The sequence below is a fragment of the Mastigoproctus giganteus genome, chromosome 4 (genome assembly GCF_048544385.1).
Source record: "Mastigoproctus giganteus isolate SK-2022 chromosome 4, ASM4854438v1, whole genome shotgun sequence".
NCBI classification, from domain to species: Eukaryota; Metazoa; Arthropoda; class Arachnida; order Uropygi; family Thelyphonidae; genus Mastigoproctus; species Mastigoproctus giganteus.
This window is the reverse complement of record NC_143578.1, coordinates 28,495,945-28,520,379: the sequence shown is the minus strand read 5'-3', so window position 1 is coordinate 28,520,379 and position 24,435 is coordinate 28,495,945. Positions and strand designations below refer to the sequence as shown.

Sequence of the window (24,435 nt, the reverse complement as noted above, 5' to 3'; positions counted from 1 at the left end):
AAAGAAAAAAGTCATTAAAAATACTGACTTACTGGGTGTGTAAGGCCCAACCTCAAAGAAATGGTTATGGTATAAGCAAGTGTTAGTAAAAATGGGTGTTAATACCATAGGCTTGTAGAGAAGAAGGGAAATCGAAACCAAAACTAAAAGTTACCTGGGGTCATTAAGTAGAGCGGAGGAGCGACGTACACAGCCAAGAAGCGAAAGGGAGAAACAATGACAAGTCACCGAGTTTTTATAGATTTAGAGAAATAGATAGGGATGACCTCTATCGTCGAAAAAAAATTTTGGGAAAGATGGCCTAAAAACATGAAATGTCAGACAGAAAGCTGCAGACATACCAAAATGTGAAGGAACATGTGAAACAGAAAATAGAACAATAATAATTCTGAACTACAGGAGATAAAATCCGGTAAAATTTAGATGATCAGATAACAGGGTTTATAGATTATGGCTCTAAACTTCCAAGATGACAAACCGTGGTAGAAAGAGAAAAGCACATTTAGTCACATCCGTTTGTTTGTTGTTTGGTTTTTAGGAGCATTAGCAACTAAGGCCATATTGCTCAAGGGGATATGCGGTGGTTATTCCCTGACCTTCCCGCATCCTCTGTATTTGGTGGTCATGGGCTCAAACCCCGGTCTAATCAAGAAGCGTGTGCACTGCCACTCCTGCCCAACTGGCTACGGAGGCACCTAGTCACACCTGCGATTGATTGGAGGTTTAGTGAATCCACTGAAGAGCGTGACAGAAAATCGACATGCGAAAAACTTTTGATGGAAACAGAATTAAAAACCTTGAAGAAGAAGAATTTTCGTATCCAATGATAAAATTTATTCACCAAATAAAAGGCCTGGTTAAATGATGAGGGATACATACACACAGTAGATCAGAGACCGGTGTCAGGGAAGCAAAGTGCCAAACCTAGCGGTTGCAATCAGGGAAGAGACACTTTTTTAAGTCCAGGAAAAAAAGCCATATGTACAGGATTCCAAAAAGAAGAGAGGATGAATTCAAACTAAACGCGTAAAAAAACTTAGAGTAAAGCAACAATAATCTCATTCCAAAAAGGAACCTTAAATGAAAGTCATGAACAGTGATTATTAACTAAGTAGTGGAAATCCCATCAAATAATACACAACTGTACAATACTTTTAACACGGACAGGTGCCAAGTAAATCGAAATTGAACTTATTTTTAATTATAGAAGAAACTATACTGAAACAGTATTTGACGTAAAAGGGAGGTATATTATTATTTAAAAGCTTGTTATAAAAAACTTTTATTGCTTTGCTGAAAAGGATATGGTTACTGCATATGTTGGCTAATCTGATGGCTTGAATACAAATTGTATTTTTGTGAATGTTTTTTGGAAATATTAGATTGCCAATTTGTGAAGTAAATGACCTCAAAGTTAAAATAGTTTCTTCTGTCATAAATGTCAATAAGATGAGGAACTGCATCACTGCAGAGTATAATTTTCAGATCAAGGAAGTTGGCATTAAATAATCTCCCAAGAAGTTGGAAGTTAAGTCAAGCAATTATCAACAAAATATTTTCTTTATTCAGTTTAAGTTCAGAGGGGTAAATATCTGAAAGTCGGAATTTAAAATTAAAAGATGTCATCAACATACTGGAAAGCTAAAAATTTATGATTTGGGATTGCTGATAAAAAATAATTCCTCATAGTAGTTTAAAAACAAGTTAGACAAGGCTGGAAATTTGTGAACCCATGGGAACTCCAATAATTTGTTTGTACTCTGTGACTCGTCATTGTTTCTCCCTTTTGCTTCCTGGCTGTGTACGTCACTCCTCCGCTCTACTTAATGACTCTAGGTAACTTTTAGTTTCGCTTTTCCTTCTTCTCTACAAGCCTATGGTATTAACACCCATTTTTACTAACACTTGCTTATACCAGAACCCTTTCTTTAAGGTTGGGCCTTACACACCTAGTAAGTTCAGTATTTTTAATGACTTTTTCTATTTTTTCCCCGTTCGTAAAACTATTAGTGCAATACGAGGATGATACGAACACTCAGTCTATCCTAAATCCTATCGCTATTTTCGCCTTCTTTTGAACATCTTTTCTCCCCTTCCCCTCCCCTAGAATTTACCATTCCTTACACCATTTGCTTGTCTATACTTTTTCATGCACTTCACATACATTTGTATTATATTCCACATTACACTTTTGTAAATATTTTAATTTACATTTTTTACACTGCGTAGGGACTACCTTGTCTACTAATATTACGATAAAAGGTTGCATATTTGCTCCTCTTTTTCTAACACTACAGACAAGTTTCGAAACGGAGTACCTGATACATGGTCAGGAGTAGTTCCCTGATGAATTTCCTGGTTATGTATCATATTTTCATCTACTATATTCAGATTATGCATATTTGCCATCCCCCTGATTCGACCTCTTGCTAAAATTTCCGTCCCATATCTGAATATAGTGTTATTTATTTACTTGTTCTCCCCCCCCCTCAGTCCCAGTTCATTTTTGCACTAGGTTTTTCAAATTCTTTCACCTGTTTAACCACTACTTTGCTTCCACTTTCTACTATCCCTTAAAATCTTCTTAGTTCTGGCACCTTGTGAACTTTTCATTTCCATAGACACTATTTATTCTACAAACCACACATTATTTATATATACAGTCGAACTTCCCTATAACGAATTCGATAAATCCAGCGAAAAAATTCATTATAGAGAAATTCCGTTATACAGAGAATATCTTTTTTATTAGAAATCGTTACCTAAATAGAAAATGAAAAGGAATCTACATTTATTTTTAATGTATTTTATTTCAAAAACATACTTATTTAAATTACGTTTACACAATTTTTGCCAGTAAGTATCACAAATTAAAAAAAAATCTGTAATTTTCGTTTGCACAGTACAATTAAAAAATTATCTGATTCTCAAAGAAAAGATCACATTTGTTCAGAGCATTAAAAACATTATCAGGAACGTTTTCACAAAGCTGTAGACCCATACGAACCGCTTTAAAAGTGTTAATCATTTCTTTGTGAATTGGCTTTTCTACGGGTTGTTCTGGTGAGTCTTCAGCGTCATCATTAATTCCTTCGTGATCATGGTCGCATCTAACACTGTTTCATCTTCATTTGGATGTTCTGTTGTAGTTAGATCTTGATCTATATAAACATAACTATCCAGTGTTATTTCATTTTCGATGTTTCCGGATGATTCTAATAATGTCCAAATAATACCTGCACCAAAAGTTTTTCAGTTGTGAAAGGGGCAGTTCACCTTGTTCGTCCAGTTGTTGTTCGACTTCTGTATTCAATGAAAATCCCGCTTTCGAAAAACAATTTTGAATAGTGTATTCGGTGACATCGTTTGTCCAAACTTTTGCCAGTTCAGAGATGCAATCTCTAAGGTTAATTGTAACCTTACAAGTTTCTATTTTCTGATAACACATTGACAATCTTCATTATTATTCTCTTTCAATAATGAAATTTAAAATTTTTAATAATGCTTTGGTCAATGTGGTGGAGTTTTGACATTACGTTTGGTGGTAAAAACAACAACTTTGCACTTTTAAGTTTGGCAGAAATACTGGCAGGATGTGCTGGACAGTTGTCAGTTACCAACACGATTTTCCTTTTGTTATACGCTTGTCTAGTTTTAATATCCATTCTTCAAAAATATCACTTGTCATCCATGCTTTTTTATTAAAGGTGTAGTCAACTTATAACGATTTTGTGCCTCTAAAACATCTTGGGTTTTTTGATATTCCGATGACTAAAGTCTTAATTTTTCACTTCCTGTCATATTTGCTCCAATTAACACAGTGATTCTTTCTTTGCTTTCCACCAAAACATTTATCATCCTTAAAAGCAAGTGTTCTATTCGGTAAACATTTAAAGAATAAACCCATTTCTTCAGCATTAAAAACATCCTTATGCTCATATTCTTCCAAAATCTCCTTTAAGGTATTGTTCCTCCAACTGCCGCAATCTTCTTCGCTTACATTAACACTTTTTCCACAAATAACCTTTTCCACAATTCTGTGGCGCTTCTTAAATTTATCTAGCCACCCAGTGCTCGCATTAAATTCTGTATGTTCAAGGGATTGTGCAAATTTCAGAGCTTGTTGCTTAATTATTAGGCCTGATATTGGGATATTCTTTTCACGTATCATTTGCACCCATTTTAGAACAGCTTTATCAACATCTTCATATTACACAACTTAATTCGCTTCTTGTCTGCTCCTCCTTCAATTGCATTTAAAATTGATTCTCGATTTTTTAAAATCGTAGATAAACTGCTTGCAGGTATGCCATATTTCTCCGCAATATCTTTTTTCTTAAAACCCTGGTCAATATCATAACAATCTTTGCTTTATCATTAATACTTAAACACTTTCTCTTCGACACTGTTTCCGCAATTGTAAAAATTACTCTACTGCAGCTCTTGCTGATACACACACTACAAACTTCGCTGGCCATATAGTGAATTTTTAGTACCTCCTACTCAATGACATTTGCTTGCCAATTCAACAGTATCACATAACCTTTCCTATCAATCACTTTGAAGAAATATACGAGTTTGAGAATTTCTTTTATTGTGCCTTCATTCATATATAAAAATATTCATATATAATATATTCATTCATTCATACATGAAAGAAAATTTATGATTAATGTATGCTGTATGTTACTTTTTAGATAGAAAAAAAAAAAAAAAAAAAAAAATACAACAAATAAAAACACAATAAAAATACATCAAAATAAATAATTGGTGATGAACAAAATAAAAAAAAAATTTTAAAAAATTCATGAAAACTATCTACTGGGAGTCCAGTTATATGAGAATGGACATGTCATATAATGATTGACAGGTTGACAGGAAGGTCACGTGGTACAGTTGAGGTGAGAAGCGAATGTCACTCATAGGCGTTACCAAGTTTACGACCACTTTTAAGAAAACCCATTTGGTTTAATAACTGTAACAAAAATGAAACAAAGACCCTCCTACGGGCATCAATGGCCACATGTGTTCACTAAAAGGATGATTATTTAATTCCAGATGCTAATGCGCAATTTCGGAAGGAAGGAGGCAGTAAATTTGAGCGGCTGTTTTGCAGTAAATGCTTGAAAATCTTCAAAAATGCTTTTACTAATTTTTTTTTAAAAATTCGTTATGGAGAGGCTAACACTTCGCTATATTGGGTTAATTTTACATGTAATTTCGTTTCAAGGTGCAATGTTTTGCGAAAAAATTCTTAATATAGAGAAATTCGTTAAATAGAAGTTCATAACAGAGAAGGTCCACTGTATATATATATATATATATATATATATATATATATATATATGTATACAGGGTGTCCCAGGAAGAAAGATCAATATTCCAGGAGATGAAAGGATAGGTCATTTTAAGCAAAAAAGTTCATATAAACATGTGCCCTATCTTGAATGGTTTCCAAGATGGAGGCATTTGAATATTTATTTTTCAAGTGACAAATTTGGAACAGTTTATAATAAATTTTCAAAAATGCCACCATCAACTTCAATGCACTTTTCTACTCTCATGAGAACATGGCATGTTGCTTGTCTAAGTGTATCTTCACATTCCTTTATATGGGCAAGAGCGTCCATTATGCGAGCTAGCAGTTCATCCCTTGTATTCATCTTTCTTCTGTACAATTTATATGTAATTGGCATTATCCTAAAATTTGTACAGTTTTTGTTAATTGGATTTAAAACTCGAAATTATATAAGGGTTTCCGGGCTACTATTCATGTCTATTCTTTCTTTTCGTTCGTTTGTTTATTTATTTTTATGTTAATTTTCACTCTACAGTTTTTGCCATACTACTGGCTCTTATGTTTTATTTTATTTAAAATATTGGATGTATTTCAGCTTCATATGGAGGAATTGCATGTAGCTGCCTCTAATGAATGCTTAATTATTTATTTATTTATTCACTTTATTATAATTTAACTTATGTTAATATTTAATATAATTCAATGATAGTATATATATATATATATATATATATATATATATATTCACATATATAAAATATATATTTACATATATAAATGCATAATTATATGCAACTTATATGCCCTAATAATAAAAAAAGTCTACTTATAAGGAAGAGAGACTTATGGGGTTATTGTACAATCAGATATTAAATTTACTGTGCAGTGTAAACTGGAAGCTAGGAAGGCATGTAGTTTCCCGTATGCACAGGTCCAGGAAGGACCTGTGCATACGGGAAAAGATATTATTGTCCCCTTATAACATGATAGTGAGATTATTTAAAATATTGAGAAGGTCATGCAAGGAATTTCTAGAAAAGGTTCAAAGAAGGGCAATTAGATTGGATAGAGTGCTAATCGATGTCCAAATGAACAACAGCTTAGGTGTAAACTGCAAAGCTTGATAACCAGACATCTTAAGGGACACCTGTTGAGATACAATGTCTTGAAGGGAGCCAGTGAAATGAATGAGGGAAGTATATTTTCATAAGTAGGAGAAACAAGATTTAGGGATCATAAGCATAAAATCTTAAAGAAAGAGAGTGCTAGAGCTCATGAAGTTCACCTCCGATCAATGTTCTGTAGCTCTACGGAATAAATTTCTTATCAAAAGTGAAGAGAGTTTGGTAAAGGTTTAGACAGAATTGGATAGCCACTTTATGGTGATAGGGAAGTTGTGAATGATTTATTTATTTATTATTATTATTATTTTTTTTTTTGTAGCAGATCCAGAAAAAGTCCACTTCCTTCCATCATTTAGTCATTATGATCCTAACACTAAAATTTTAGCAAACTGGTAATGTTTCTGAAGTAAGAGTGAATTTCAAGTAAAAGTTTACTGTATAGAACACCCATGCCAATTAGAATGAATGTTGGCAATAACCTTCATATCTTTTCAAGACTACTCTAAAACCTCAAACCTTGGGAATGAATAAGCAAGTAACATTTTCACAAGACAGAAAGAGCCACACACAATAAGGTCATCTGATATAAATTTACTGGACTGAAGTTGGATGGTCCTGGTGCATCTCTTGAAATTAACATTACTGAACATTAGCTATAGTAAGGGAACATTTCTAGACATCTACAAATGCTATTGAATGCAAAGGGATCATACACTAACATTCATATCAAAAAGGTGTTGCGAGAGAGGAATACTTCAATAGCTGATAATGGTGAAATGACAATGACTTAAAACAAATTAGTGAAATTGACCAATGCTGTCCAGCATTTTCAGTGGCCAGAAGGATTTCACAAGTAAATATTGATCTTAATACTCAAGCTAGAATGCACTCCAGTAACTACAAGTCACCTTGAGGCATACTTTAGAAACAAAAATCACCAACAGGCTATTTATTATGCTTAAAACAAGATACCACTATAGAGAGCTGGACTTGCTCACCACTCATCAGACAGTGCCTGATTGGTAGTGTAATTTTTAAATAAATAAAATCACCAAAAGGATGACACTTGTTGAAAAATAATTCATCTCAAGGCAACTCACTGATAGTGAAGTTTGCTCTTTGTGTTCCAAGACCATAGCATTTACTTATGGCAGTAGAAATCCTGTGGGCTGCTGAATGCACTGAAGGGGAGAGGTCGTCCTCAGTTTTACAAATTTTATAACCCATATACCTTTTGCTATATTAAAAATAGCAAAAAGTATACTCAAAAGCACAGTGAAAAACTTTTTTTTTTTTTAAATAATAAAGTAGTAGAACTGTATGAATGATTTACCTGGTTTGTGATGGAGTTTGTGGTGTAAATGCCCATGTGCTCGAGCCAAGAGGTGCCAAAGACATAAGGTTATCACTGGGTGCAGTTGTAGTGTTCTTTGAGCTCCAGCTAAATAACTCTGAGTCCTTTATATTATTTAAAGACAAGGGTGATTTTGTCATGCTGCCTGGAGTTAGATGAGGGTCATCTTCTACATTCTTTAATTGTGAAGTTCCTTTCCACGGTTTTCCAGGCTCAAACTCTGGTACTAGATCATTTAAACTATATGCTGCTTGGGAAGAACTTGTGGATACAGAGGTAGTTGTAGGTGGGGGACCATCTTTGCCATCACCTGCATTAATAATCCTATTACCTGTTGAATCTCCAGTTGATGTGGAAGTGCTGGTTGTGGTGATTGTGTTGGCAGCACTTGTGGTAGAAGCAGTCATTCCAGTCAAGGTTGTGTTTATGCTATTGCTATTATTACAATTATTGCTGCCAATTGCTGTGCTTGTATTTGGCCAAGTGTCATTTTGTGAATGAGGTAGACTAGACCAGGTATTATCTCCTAATGACTGCAAACTATTGGTGGAATGAGTTAATGGCAAATTAGATGACGATGATGATCTGGATACAGAGCCAGGAGCACGACTAAATTCACTGAGGTTAATATTACTACTACCTGCAACACAACTATTTCTAGGTACACTGTCATCTTTTTCGTATGAAGGCAATTTCCACTGATTTAGACGGGACTGAGGTGCAGTCTCTTTAAGGGACAAATCTCTCAGATCCGCATGTAGACCAGCAGCAGGATCAAGGTTAGGCTTGAACATTTCAGAAGTGGACGGCTGAGAAGGCTGGAGGGATATGTGTTGGGCAGGTGACTGTAGCTGTTGTTGCTATTATAGGAAGGGAAGGAAAAAAAATTGTTTATTCAATAACACAAGAGTTGACTAGTTAATGTTACTGCAAAAAGAAACAAGTTAAACTATTTAGTTTAGTTATACAGATATGGTATGGCACATTTGTTTTTGATTAAAAGAAGCAATCTCTAACAATTAAATGAATCAATCTCTAAATTGTGTTAATTGGGCTACATCCCTAATAACATGTTCAAAATATAACAGATGCAATCCTTACATACATTTTAATTATTTTTTCTTTAAATTATACAGTATATAAGAAAATCTCTTCTTAATGTACCCCAAAACCAATTGATACAATTAACTTTATAGTATAATCTCATTAATACAAACTTGGTTTATACAAAGTATATGTTGTTCCCCTGCTAAAGGATAGGCTTCACTACATATTTGTTTATTGCAAAATTCAGTTAATATATATTATAAAGTGAGCTTTTGTTCCATGAGAAATAAATTATTTGCTTTGGTTAATACAAAGTTTGTACAATCCTAATTAAAGTTAATTTATTCCTCTCCCCTCCCAAAACTTTATATTCAAAGAGTCTTACAGTGATGGAACTGAAGAAAGCATTACTATTCTGTAAAGAATAAAGCTGGTTAACTACTTTAAAATAAATTAGAATTGGAAAACGTTTTGTACCCACTTGTGTTTTAAAATAATTAAACTTTACCATGTACTTATTACGCAAATAGAAACTGTTTGGTTTACGGTTCAAAATTTTCAGTCTTGATTATGAAGAGTGAACAGAGAATGGCTTAAAAAAAAAAAAAAAACTGATTATTTTAAATTGCTGTAAAATAATAAGAGAAGTTTGCTTAATGTAGTATGTAGAACATTTCCAAATGATACTTTCCAGAAATTAAAACAAAAAGAAGAAAAAAAAAAAAAAAAATAAATAAATAAAAAAACTTGGGATTAAGAACTACGATACATTATTTAATAACCTTAAGGACTGTAGACTTGGTGACAATGACAATTTATTCTCACTATATGTTACATCATTATATACAAATGTAAACGTTGAATACGCATTAGATATTATTTGGGATATGTTAAATAATAACTTGATACCGATTAATTATACGAAACTTCCTATTAAGGAAATTTTTCACTTAATTAAGCTGTTAGTTGAGGCCAACTATATCACCTTTCGAGACAAGTGTACAAACAAATTTTTGGTTTGCCAATGGGATTGAGATGAGTGGCTTAATATCAGAGATCTATCTCTCATCGATTGATCATATACATTTGACACCTTTTCGACCCCGTATCACATACTATGGAAGGTATTTAGACGATGTTCTAGTTATTAACGATAGTAGTACTATCCAAGACATTTTACATTCGTTTAATAATATTCATTCTAGACTCAAATTTAATTTTAAATTACATGAAAATTCTGTTAATGTTCGCCGGCCATAACTGATCTCCAATTTGTGGGCTTTTACGCGCATGCACGAAGACTAATAATCCCTATTTAAGTTTCATGCGCAACCCTATTCGGTAATTTTCATTCCTGTGATCACGACATATGGTCGAAAAGCGTTGTCAGCTTCAGGAAGGAAAATCGTTTTGCAATTTTTTCGTTAAAATTCTTTAAATTAATTCTTATTTTTAATTGTGTTAAATTGAGTTTTATTGGGTTAAATTAATTTTTAATTATTTGTTACTCTAATGTAAGTTTTTCGATTTTTTCATTTTAATTTCTGGAGAGTATCATACTGAAGTGTTCTACGTACTATACTGAGGTAAACTTCTCTTATCATTTTAAAAATATTGATATCAATGTAGAACGTATTGGGCATTACAGCACTTTTTGCTAAGACACTTAAGCTAATGATATCAGAACACACATCATGATACCACCAGTTTTGTACTGCAATTGGATCAAGGCATTATTTATAACCTCAATAAAGTATATAAAGCCTGCCTGATAAGGTACTTGATTCTCAACATAAGAGGGAACAATTTGCAGCCAAAGCAGAAGGTCTTCAGTGCATTTCATAATGCTGTTATTTCTTGGGATTATTATACTGCATCAAGTATAATAATCAATGGCTTCACAAAGAATGGTCTTGGTGAGAATATCACTGAAAAGTAATTAGTCCAGCAAATGAATATGATAAGATGGGATGTGGAAGGGACGGGACTTTGCTAGAGCATAGGAATTTTGTTGAGAAGAATTTAGGGAGTTTATGGTGGCTGATGACGTCACTACTACAGCAATGACAACACCAAAACAGTTGCCAACCGACAAGAAAACGAGGCATTATCAATGCCTCGTTTTTAATTTTTTTATCATCATAAATTTAGACGATTTCATAAAGACAATGAAATTAATTTCATTATCTCATTGATAATGAAAGCTAAAATAATTTCTGTACTTTACTTAAGAATGTATGTAAGACCTAGAACACACAAATAAAATTGGATTAATTAATTAATGAAATGAATTTACTGAAGAGTTAATTGGTTTTTATATTTCCTTTAATATTAAACTATCTTCTGCTTTTACTACTTTATACGATACAAATTATATATTTTAATTTAAATAATATTGTTTCTTTTCTCAGGGCTTCTCATAAAATATAAGATAAAATCTAAACAAAATACTGTTATTATTTTTAGACAAATCTTAGGTTAACATTAATAGACATTTACCATTCAAAATGGTCAAATTAAAAATTTTTGGTGGATTTTGTTATTACAAAACATGAAAATTGATATTCCTTGAACTTCACATTAACCCCTTCATGGATTATTCTGAGATATCTCATTTTTAGTTTTAAAAGTTATTTGGAACTACACGAAATATCTCAGGATACAATAATACCCGAAGCAAACAATACCTCCAAATTTAGGACTGAAATGTATTTTCTCAGGCATTTATCTGGCTAATTTTGCATTAGCCAGATAAATCCCGAGAATTCTCAGGATTTTCTTATGCCTGGCAGCAGACGACTGGCTTTTGTTTAGCTTATATTGTACAGCAACGTCAGAACAGTAGTACACGTTCCTGTGCCGACAGTAAGAAAAATATAATTTGCTGTCCTAAATGTAGAATACTGAACCCACGAAAATAATTCACAAAAACAATATCGAAAAATATTTTGGCACTCTCTTGAACTGCCGCCCATAAGTGATGCTTACCACACCTGTCCACTTGTGGGGGCCGTGTGTCAGAATGTAGTTAGTTCGCAATTATTGCTTGTGACGGGAGGTTACTGCTTGTGCATTCCACTTGATTTTTTAAATTTATTTATATAATGAGTAATGAAGAGTTATTCTGCCTTTCTTTTATAGCTCAAGCACCAATTTATTAAAAAAAATCTGTATAATTTGTACACTTTTTTGGCATACATGAGATAACTCGGGATAGCGCAAATGGGCTAATTACTCCCATGTATTTTCTACGAAAAAATTAATAAAAAACTATATAATGAGTATTCGCATGATGCATACTTTTAATCTGTAAAATAAAAAAAAAGTCAATCCGTATGGCACATTTTCCGGAAAAAACATTCCGCGAAGGGGTTAATGAGATTTTACTGCATATATCAAATAATATTGAAAAAAAAAAAAAAAAAAAAAAAAATATATATATATATATATATATGATTTTCATAATTGTCACTAAGAGCCAATTACCATTACAATCCATTTTGTGAGATAATTTTAAGTACTGATCTCACACTATTCAATTCATAACACTTCTGCTTACTGATTCATATACCTTTAGCTCTGCAGACTCTCCTGATTTAGGCAGGAGATTCCATCATTTTTTATTCAATATTTGATCTCCAATTTTCAAATATTTGAGAATAAAATTTTATAGCATATACACATCAATGCTAACATGGCAATATATTTATTGAATTATATTTTTAGTAGTGATCACTCCAAATGCACAGCAGGGATCGCAACACTCGGAAAGCAGGGAGCTGGCAACCAATATATGGTTTGATGATGGGTATTGGCAAGGTTCCTGAACATCACCTTAATGAATAGCAATTTAGTTCTTAACTGAATAAACTACCTCATATTCATGTGGTACAAGAGTGGTCATTACTAAAAAAAAAAAAAAAAAAAATCTATAGAAAATCACCACGTAACATCCTTCCCCAACTATACTAAATTTATTTATTATTATAATTTATTCAATTTTAACTCCTCCTAGCACATACAAAGTTCACTCTAGGAAGGTTTCCCTGCAAAATGTATTTCAATTCGACATACCTATTCACCAACACATATTGGAATATCTCATCCCTGTGAAGTGATGGTTAGTTCTAGATCTCACAGTAGGCTCCAGTTAAAAGTAGGTTATAAAAGGCATGCACTCAATGCAAGGTAGATGAAACTGAATGGGATTAAAAGAGGACTTAGATCCTTTCAAGAGGTATGACTGTCAGACGCAAACAATAGTGCCCATTTATGTCCATTTAACAGACAGCAGAGTGGGAGAGTTAAAATCAAGTGCTGAAACACTGTATAACAATAGAAGACAGAAAAGGTAATGCAATCATTCATTCCAAGCTTGGGGGTTATTCGTGAATAACCCCCAGAGCATGTTGATGAACCTGGTATAAGTGCAGGATCAATAAGCTGCAGAAAAATACTTCATAGGTCACACTATATCCTAGTGTGGAGAACAGATGAATTCAAATGACAGATCATGCTGCAGAGGTGCATTCAGGTTTGGTGTATGCCCAATAAAATGTTTAACCCAGACTATACAGCACTACGGCAACACTGAAGTTCAGTGGTGGCAGCATGACAGCAGGCATTGTTGAAACTATGAATAATACAGCTGTCTACTGTGACATTCTAAATAATTATGTTTCCATGCATTGTGAAAATTCTCATGGAGAGGAACTGTATATGTAGCAGTATGATACAGTTCAAGGTTCAGACCTAGATGGATGTCAGGTGAATTAATGAGGTCATGGCAGAGAAGAAAAATGCACGAGATGTATATAAATTATCAGGCGGCACAGAAGCCTACGGCAGATATAAGCTGGTGTGTAATCAAGTCACAAAGGAGGTTAGGCAAGCAACAGCAGATTACGAGAAACCTTTGGCAAAGGATGCAAAGAAAATAAGCAAAGACTTTTTTACTTATGTAAACTCTAGAACGAAGGGGATGAATCTGTTCAAGTAGCTGAGAAACAATGAGAATTTTGCATCTACATTCACACATGAAGAGTTATTCAAGGAGAGAAATGCCAGAAGTTTATCAAACTCTAACAGAGAGCTAAGTGATTTTGTAATAACTGAGAACAAAGTGGAGGAGAAATCATCGAAGTTAACCATAAAAAAGCACCTGAGGCAGATGGAATCTATCCAGTTATATTGAAGGAGGCAGCAAGGGAAGTAAGAAACCCTTAGCCATAATTATGACAGCATCCTTAGAGTCAGAGGACATCCTCAAGGACTGGAGATGCGCAAAGAGAGACAAATAATTATAAACCTACTAGTTTAACTTCTGTTATAGGGAAAATAATGGAGTCACTGGTTAAAGAAGTGATACAGGATCACCTACACAAGACTGCAGTAATAGTGCAGACACAGCATAGGTTTGTAAAGGGGATGCCTTGTCTAACCAATTTGATTGGATACTATGATGTGGTCACAAAGGAACTGGATGCAAAAAATAATTTTGATATCATATACTTGGGTTTTAGGAAAGCTTTTGATACTGTTGCATATGGAAGACCGCTGGAGAAATTGGAGCTGTATGGCATTAAGGGCAAGTTCCTGCAATGGATAAAAGGATGGTTGAGTGGGAGATGGCAGAGTGGTAATAAATGGTCACTGCTCTATGTGGACTAATGTTATTAGTGGAGTCCCACAGGGTTTGGTGCTGGGCCCATTGTTGTTCTGTGTATTTATCAATGATATCGATGAAAGTATATCAGGCTTAATGTCCAAGTTTGCAGATGATACAAAGATTGGCAGGGTTGTTAATGACAGTAACAACTGTATGCTACTACAACAGGATCTAGAGGTCATGGAGTTTTGTCAATGATATATAGGAATTTTGCTAGCAGAGACAAGGTGATTATACCTTTGTATAAGGCAATGGTCAGGCCACGCCTTGAGTACTGATCACAGGTCTGGAAGCCTCATTTTAAAAAGGATGTAGAGTATGTACTTCTATGTACTCATTGCTAGAATGAGTACACAGAAGGGTAACAAGATTGGTGAGAGGAACAAAGGGGTGCGATTGCAAAGAAAGGTTTAAGTTCTGCAAGTCGCAGCATCTGGAGACTAGGCACCTGTGAGGTGATCTGATTGAGGTGTATAAGGCTTTGAATGGTTTGAGTAGGCTCAATGCTGACGGGATACTTCTTGCTCAAATTAAGAACCTGAGGGGGGACATAGATTCAAATTGAGGAAAGACAGTTGTAGAATAGATGTGCGGAAGTTTGCCTTTAAGCTGGTAGTTTATTTCTAGAACAGACTTCCACCTGTTGTTGTTGTGAAAGTTGATAGCTTAAATAAATTTAAGGTTGAACTAGACAAACATTTTGAGTGACTGGATGGGCAAAATGGCAAGGTTTTTTTTTTTTTTTTTTTTTTTTGGTTGATGCTGTATAAGCTTGCTTTCTTGCATCATATGACTCAACTAATGCACTGTGTGACACAAATCATGATCAGTACAAAAGTGGCTTGGGTTGAATAATGTGGAAAATCTACAATTTCTAGTCCAGATCTAAACTTGGTCAACAGAATATCATTTGGATGTTTGAGACAACTCAGAGACAGAACAAGATATTCTAGTTGAACACAGATAAACTCCATACACCAAAACTATAGGAAGTGTCCCTGAGCTGAATACTGTTGCCACAGGAGGGTCATACTTGACACTAAGAATTTTTTCATAAGCAGATGCTTTTACACTTAATGTCATAACCCATTAATACAAACTGCTGGAGGAGGATGTTTATTCAATTGTTAACAGTGATAGATGTTAAAGATAAGTGCAATCACTTCAGCCATTGCTATATTCTTGCCTGTAGTAGTAGTAGCACTGGAAAATAACAAAAGTGCAAGGAAATACAATGAAGTTTGAAGTATTGATACATGCACGCACGCACGTGCGCGCGCGCACACACACACACAATAAATTATAATTTTACACAATAGTGGCTATATAATGTGCAGTGGATTAAGTAAATGTTAATGCAAATGATTTATAACTAATAACATAGGGGAAAAAAAAAATTTAATAAATAAATAAAGTAGATTCATGGACAGTAAATGGGTGTTGGCTGGTGGCGCAGCACGTGTTCGGACTGTTTTTAAAGAGAGAGAGCAGGAATTATAGAAGCCAATTCAGAAGAACAGTGCCCATGGAAGTATCAGTAGAAGAGACATGCAGCAGAAACACTACGTCTATGAGACAGTGAGTGGAGACTCTGTTAGAGATGAATCATTAATTAACTTAACTGCCCTCTTCTGAATGGAATCAAGAAGCCTGAGAGAGGTTTTGGGGGCATTACACCAGATGTGGGAACAATATTCCATGTTTGTTTGTTGTTTGTTATTTGGTTTTTAGGAGCATTAGCAACTAAGGCCATATTGCTCAGGGATATGCGGTGGTTATTCTCTGACCTTTCCACATCCTCCGTATTTGGTGGTGACGGGCTCGAACCCCGGTCTAATCAAGAAGCGTGTGCTACGCACTGCTGCTCCTTCCCACCTGGCAATGGAGGCATCACAATATTCCATGGTAGGGTGGATTTGCGATTTATACAGAGTGAGCAGCTGTTTGGAAGAAAAGTAACGCCGAGAGCGAAAGAGAAAACCAAGTTTTTTAGACGCAGAGGAAGCAATATTTGTAATGTGCTTGTGCCAAGAGAGATTAGAAGTCAGGGTAATCTCCAAAAGAGATATATCATTTTGTCTAGAAATCGGAGTGTCACTAAAGATAAGCATAGCAGCAGAAGAATCCTTTTTGCAAGATATAAGACAAGACTGAGTTTTAGAAGGGTTAACATCAACTAAGTTGTCTCTGCCGCACTGGAGAATTACCTGAAGATTGGCATTTAAGGAATTGGTAGCAGATTTCGAGAAGTTGAAGCTGATTGAACAGGGCAAGGTTTCTCGAAATGGAAAGTGGAATGCAATGTGCTATCATTGGCAAAACTATGGATAGGATTTCCAGTCAATGGAAGGTGGTCATTAATATACAAGAGGAAAACAGTGGGGGAGAGAACTGAACCTTGGGGGACACTGCCATTAGTGGAGAAGTTAGAAGACAGAGAGCCGTCTACCATCATCCGCAGTGAGCAATCAGAGAGAAAACTGGATAACCAATTACTAAAAACAGTTGGCATACCATAAGATGGAAGCTTGTTTAGCCAGAACATCACCAGTGGATCGACACTGACCGAATCCATACTGGCCATCATTGATCAGACGGAAGGTTTCTAGGTAGTTTACGGTTTGGCAGTTAATTGATTTCTTCATTACTTTAGAAAGAGAAGTAATTGCAACGCGACGATAATTGGATGGGAGGGATTTGTCACCCTTTTTAGGAACTGGCTGGATATGAGCAAATTTCCAAGCAGAAGGAAAAACATCTTTGGAATAAGAAAGGGAAAAAAAGGCGGCAAAGAATGGGAGTAAGTTCAGGAGCACAGGTTTTGAGAACAAGTGGAGAAATACCATTGGGACCTGGAGCTTTCTTAGCATCAAGATTCGTCAAAATCCTTCTGACATCCTTTTGACGGAAGACCACAGGAGGCATTGAATGGATCATATTGGGAATGGTGGGAGGTGTTTTTCCAAAATCATTAATATATGAGTTGGAAGAAAAATGGGATGCTAGCAGGTCAGCTTTATCCTTGGCTGAAGTGACAACAGAATCATCTGGTTTGGACAGAGGTGAGAGCAGAGATGGGCAAAAGTTGCAGCCAATAGCTTTGGCAAGAGACCAGAATGCTCGGTTACCATTAGGGCAAGAAGCAAGTTTTCTACTCTTAGCCTGTTCAAACTCTAGTTTGGACTGATTAAAAACTGTTTTACAATTGTTGCCAGCTTTGGTGTAGGCAGAAAATGAAACTGAAGAATTAGAAACAAGCCAATTACGATATGCAACATTCTTCTCTTGAACAGCCTTAGCAATTTATTGGAAAACCAAGGTTTAGATAAAGGACGAGATTTTAAAGTGGAGTGTGGGATAGAGGATTCCATTCCTGCAAGAATAATTTCACTTACATGATCTGAGCAAAGGTTGACATCAGAAGTTTTGAAACAGTAATCCGACCAAGGAAAAGAAATCTCGAAGGTCATCCCATTTTGCATTCTTGTAATGCCAAACAACACGAGGTTGGGAATAGCCGTGAGATAAAGGCTCCATTGGAGAAGAGACAATCACCAAGTTGTGATCTGAAGTGCCTAAAGGACCTCTCACTTCAACCATGTACTTAGAAGGGTTGTTTGTAAAAAAAAAAAAAAAGATCAAGCGTATTGGCTATATGATTAGGATTGTCTGGTATTCTTGTAGGTAAATGAACAATCTGTACAAGGTCATTAGTAATTGCAAAAGCCTCAGCATCTCGACCAGCTGGGTCGGTGTGACTAGAAAACGGAAGCCAGCTCGAGTTGTGAACATTAAAATCACCAAAATTACCTCAGTTAGGAAAATTACCTCACTGTTAGGAAAGTTGGACTGGAGAAAGTCAAGTTGCAAAGAGAGAAAGTCAAAAAGCTCCAAGTGATTAGTGGTGTTGGGAGAATGGTAGAGACAACAGATGAATTTTACACAATGAGGTAGAGAGATTTTAAGCCAGAGAAGATCAAAGAAAGTAGATTCCAAATTGCTAAGTCTCTGACAGAGAATATCAGAACGGACATATGCACAAGTACCACCTTTGAGGCGAAAGGAATCATACAACGAATATGATTCGCTGTATGATTCCTTACGCCTTATGCTGTATGAATATGAATATTTGGGCATCTGAGATGAGCAGTAGTTGAATCAACCGATAACTGAGATTCTGTCAGAAATTGTACATGGGTTTGGTGGATTGCAAGTGGAAATGGACATCGTTAATGTTGTTGTTAGGTTTGTTGGTGCATTAGCAACTGTGGCTATAATGCACTGATTTCTGACTAGTATATCTTCGTTGTTGGTGCTAATTCTGATAAAAATTCAAACAAGGTGATATTTATCAATTGATTTTAGAAAAACAAAAACGTCATCCATATCCTGACGATCTTCTAGAACATTATGTAGTGTTAATTGATTGCAAACTTTTGAAGTAAGGAGAAAGCATTTTTTCGTTGTCTTAGCTGTAGTGGGCATTCGATAACGATATGCTTTACAGTGAGTGGACATGAACAGTTACTGCATTGTGGGGCATCTTCCTTTCTTAATAAATAACTGTGAGTGAGGTATGTGACACCAATGCGCAGTCACGCTAGTACAGTTGCTTTTCTATTTCCTCTCAGATTGGATCGCCACTGTTTGGGTTCTTTCTTTATTTCAAAAAAGTTTATTATTTGTTTCTTTTTCCCATATACGTTTCTACCGTTCTTTAGAGGTCTGCTGTATAATGCATTTATAGTCAACATAAGGTGTCCTGAAATTGGAAGAGAGAGGATTTGAAGCATTTTTGACAGCTAAATCTGCCTGTTCATTTCCTGGGATTCCAGAGTGTTCAGGAATCCAACAAAAAATTATGTGGTGACCACGTGCATGAATTGCCATTAACTGAGTCGAGATTTGCTGTACCAGAGGATGACTGTTGGGGCGTTCACATTGCATACAATTCACAGCACTTAATGCATCGGTATATATTATGGATTGAGTATATGAGGCTTCTTTTATTTTCTCCAGGGCTAGTAAAATACCATACAACTCAGCAGTATAATTAGTACATTCTGAGGGGAGCTGTTTGGTGATGATAGCATCCAGCAGGACAACAGCTGTACCAACTTTACTGGCAGTCTTGGATCCATCTGTATATAGCTGCACATAACTCCTAAACTGAGTGGAGTGGGCCAGATGTAATTGTCTGATGTTAATATCTGGAAGATTATTGTTTCCCCATTTCTGGTAATATTTTTTAATATGTATCGTGGGTATTTGCCATGGATGGATTTGCATGCTAGTATCCTGCATTATGTTATTCATGTTGAGTCCCCAACTAGTGTTTAGAGCTCGAAGCCTAATGCCAGATGGTTTGTTGAGATGTGATTTAGTTCGATAGAGGCTTTCCCATTTTGGTCTGAAGAGATATTGCCATATCGGGTGATGTGGAATGCTGCTGATTTTAGTGGCATAATTTAGGAGAAGAATTTGTTGCCAAAGGTCTAGCGGCAGTTCATTGGCTTCCACATATAGACTTAAGATGGGAGATGTATGAAAGGCACCCAGTGCTATTCGAAGTGCACTATGATGAATGGGATCAAGCCATTTCAGTACACCTGGCTGAGGCATATGCAGGAGATGCATAGTCTAAGCGGAATCTAATTAATGAGCGGTATAAATGTAGCAACATGTACCGAGCTGCACCCCATGACATAGAGGAGATTACTCTGAGAACATTTAATTTCTTAAGACAGCTGGTATGAATATATTTTATATGTTCAAGGAAGTTTAATTTTTTATCAAGTATTATATCAAGAAAATGAGTACTTGGTTGAAATGTAATACAATGGGAGTCTAACTGAAGGTTTGGATCAGGATGCAATGTACGTTTACGACAGAAGTGTACTGCAGTTGTTTTCAATTTAGAAATTCTGTAGCCATTGTTTTTGGCCCAAGAGACTATTCTATTAATGGTGCCTTGTAGTTGTCTCTCAATAAGTCACATATTTTGAGAATGACATAAGATGGCAAGGTCATCAGCATACAGGTATGCATCACCTGTGTTAGGTATACAATTGGGACAAAAAGTGTTACACTCAGCACTGAGCCATGGGGAACTCACCCTCTTCTTGAACATATGTTCCAGAAAGTGACGAGTGGTAGAGGACTTGGAAGGATTTGTTAGATAGGAAGTTCTGAATAAATTTCGGGAGATGACCCCGAAGACCAGATTTACGTAAGTCCCGAAGAATCCCATAATGCCAAGTTGTATCAAATGCTTTCTCGATGTCAACGCATATCATAACAAAGTGTTCAATTTCTTAGAAAGGCGTTCCGAATATTTGCTTCCGCTTTGATAATGAGATCAAGCGTCGATCTACTTCTATGAAAACCATACTGGCTTGGACTCAGAATGTTTTGAGTCTCCAAATATCACATTAGTCAGGTGTTAAGTATTTTTTCCATTGTTTATCCCAAGCAACTTGTTAGGGAGATAGGTCGATAGTTGGACATCGTTAAGATTAGAATTGAGACCACGTATATTTGTGAAATGAATTAGGAAGTGCTTGGGAGGTTTAGATCTTTTCGCAGATAAGCTTGCTCTATTAGTTTGACAATTCATGGTGTATTCAATAGTAAGAAAAAGTCGGTGGAACTGGCTGTATGAAGTAATGAAATTTTTGGATATGGCGTACACATGGTAAGAATATAACCAGATCCTCGACATAACGTGGCCTCGACAATGCTCCCCACGTACACACTACTCTGACTCCCTCCAGTCACTATCTGGCAGAGTAGAGGTAGCAAGTTCATACACTAGCTGATCCGGAAGCCTCCTAGAGAGTTACCAATAGGTTCGGTCCGGTGTACTAACTAGCGGCCGGCCTGCGAACACCGTTTTAGAGCTGTACCTTCGAAATGCAAGGAATATTGGATCGTGCCACGATGTTCATCATAACCTCAAAAGTCATCAATCATACTGCATGACGTTGTAGCTACCATAAACTGCTTTTGTTTACAAAAAACTAATTTCTAACAAGTCGAAATTCGTATATTGTTTGAAAATTCGAACAATATTTCTCAATAGGTATGAAACTTTTAGTAGCTTCCACGATTAATTCCTTGAATGCTTCCCACTTAGAATTCACTGTTGGTAACATCGTCAGTTGATCCCACTGTACTCACCTTTACGGAAGCAAAAACCCTTTCCTTTACAATACCCCTGATGGTAATTATATCTTTAAGTAAATCCAACATCAGTACACTGTGATCACTGCCACCTAGTGGTTCCTTCATCTGCAAATTCTTAATACGCGAATGATCACTGCTGATAACCAGATCAAAAGTATTACCCTCTCTGGTTGCCTCTCGAAAATACTGCTGCAGAAAACAATCATCCAGTAAATCCACAAAAGTCTTACTAGTGTGTGAGTGACCAACCCACAAGTTCCAGTCAACATCTGGGAAGTTAAAATCCCCCATTATAAGACATTCTGATTTACTAGCCCATTCTATTTCTCTGTACAATTGTTCACTGTACTCATTCGAGTCATTAGGCCTATAACACACTCCTACTCTTATTTTTGCTTTTGCACTGCTTATGTCACACGAAACTGACTCAACAGTGCACTGTTCATCTATATCAACTGGACTTCTTTTAATTTTATGTTTTTCTTAATTAACAGCATGACACCTCATCCCTTCCTATCCTGTCTATCCTTCCTGTACACATTGTACTCCCCAAATTCCAATTCTGCATTCCTAATATCAGTGAGACACCACATCTCTGATATCCCAACTATATCTGCCTTTGATGTCTTGACCAACACTTCAAATTCATCAAATTTATTTACTCTACTTCTAGCATTGGTATACATGTACCTATTCTTATTATTAGTTACCCTAACACATCCCATATACCCACCTGTTTCACGATGTCTGCCATCAATCCCTGAAATCCACAGCACCTCTCGCTCCAGGTCGCTACTTATTATAATAGAAGTTGTGTAAGAATTACCTTCACCTCTGCCTGTGGCTACTTTTAACCTTTTAGACTGTGAATTCCCCCCCACGCTAGCAGTTTTCAGACCAACCTAACACTGCCTCGATAGCATCAGCAGGTATAAGCAAAATGAAAGAGGACATTTTCAAGTTATGGGGGGGGAAAGAAGATGTTTAGACTGGATTGCAGGAAGTTTTATTTTAGTCAGAGAGTTATAAATTACTGGAATAAGTTACCTACATGGGTGGTAGAGGCTGACAGTCTGGAGAAATTCAAAGGTCAGCTGGATAATTACCTACGGAAGGAGGGAAACACATAGGTTGTCTATTTCTTTTTCTCTTATTAATTTTTTCCCCTATAATTTTCTTCTTATTATTATCTTATTATTTTATTTATTTCTTGTTATTTAATTTATTTTATTATTTTGACACTGGTGCAGCATAAGCCATAGACTTCCTTGCACCATGTGGCCATTGTTAATACTAATATACTAATATAATATAATATAATACTAATATACTAAATTTGCAATAAGTGCGAAGAAAATTAAGCACATACAATGCATAGAACAAAAATCAGAAAACATGTTTTGGGTTTCAAACAGGGCAACTATCTCATAATGTTGGAAGCCAATTGGTATTGTTCATGATATAACAATCTGCCTCTGAAGTGTGCTGTTCAGGAAGGTGTTTCCAGACAGTGAAATAGGACAGAGAGTAAGGAGTATCAATGGCAAAGAAAAATGCAATATTTTCAACTGCTTACAGAGTTGGCAACAAAAGTGATTCCTCGTTATTTCTTATCACTGTGATTTTTTATAATGGAGAACTGTTCAAACCGAGCTTGAAATCACTTGCAGTGAAGAGATGTGACTTTAAAGGCTATATTGTACAAATTGGAGCAGAATGGTATTAAGGGTAAGTTGCTACAATGGATAAAAGGATGGTTAAGTGGGAGAAGACAGAGGGTGGTAGTCAATGGGTGCTGCTCTTCGTGGACTAATGTTATTAGTGGAGTTCCACAGGGTTCGGTGCTGGGTCCATTGTTGTTTTGTATATTTATTGATGAAGGTATATCAGGCTTAATGTTGAAGTTTGCAGATGATACAAAGGTCGGAAGGGTTGTTTGTTGTTGTTGTTTGTTATTTGGTTTTTAGGAGCATTAGCAACTAAGGCCATATTGCTCCGGGATATGCGGTGGTCATTTCCTGACCTTTCTGCATCCTCCGCATTTGGTGGTGACGGGCTCGAACCCCGGTCTAATCAAGAAGCGTTTGCTACACACTGCTGCTCCTTCCCACCTGGCTACGGAGGCGGCTGAAAGGGTTGTTAATGATAGAAATGGCAGTGTGCTACTGCAGTTTAAATTTGACAAATGCAAAGTACTGCACATGGGTAGAAGTAATCCCCAGAGAAACATACCAACTGTGTGGTATGTTTCTCTGGGGATTACTTCTACACTTAAGGTGGTAGAAAATGAAAAAGACCTGGGAGTAACTGTGCAGTCAGATATGAAGTTTTCTGAGCAATGCAGACAGGCTGCCAGGGCAGGTCATGGGGTTTTGTCAATGATATATAGGAATTTTGCTAGCAGGGAAAAGGAGGTGATTGTCCCTCTGTATAAGGCAATGGTCAGGCCATGCCTTGAGTACTACGTACAGGTCTGGAGGTCTCATTTTAGGAAGGGTGTAGATTTACTTGAGCGTGTACAGAGAAGAGCAACAAGATTGGTGAGGGGAATGAAGGGATTCTCTTACCAAGAGAGGCTTAAGTTCTGTAAATTGCAGTGGCTGGAGACTAGGCACCTGTGCAGTGATCTGATTGAGTGTATAAGGCCTTGAATGGGTTGAGCACGCTGAATTCTCATGGGATCCTTGCACTTGTTCAGATTACGAACCTAAGGGGACATAAATTGAAATTAAGAAAGGATAGATGTAGAATAGACGTA

General features: G+C 36.0%; 1 protein-coding gene across 3 annotated transcripts in view; it reads right to left on the bottom strand.

The window, feature by feature from the left end:
- The window catches only part of LOC150086501 (protein Gawky-like), a 382,156-nt gene that overhangs the window by 62,553 nt on the left and 295,168 nt on the right, over positions 1 to 24,435 (bottom strand). For all 3 annotated transcript variants that reach the window (XM_090372606.1, XM_090372605.1, XM_090372604.1), the window contains exon 13: positions 7,757 to 8,637. In XM_090372606.1, coding sequence (XP_090228732.1) covers positions 7,757 to 8,637 — 881 coding nt within the window. The remainder of the gene's footprint in view (positions 1 to 7,756; positions 8,638 to 24,435) is intronic.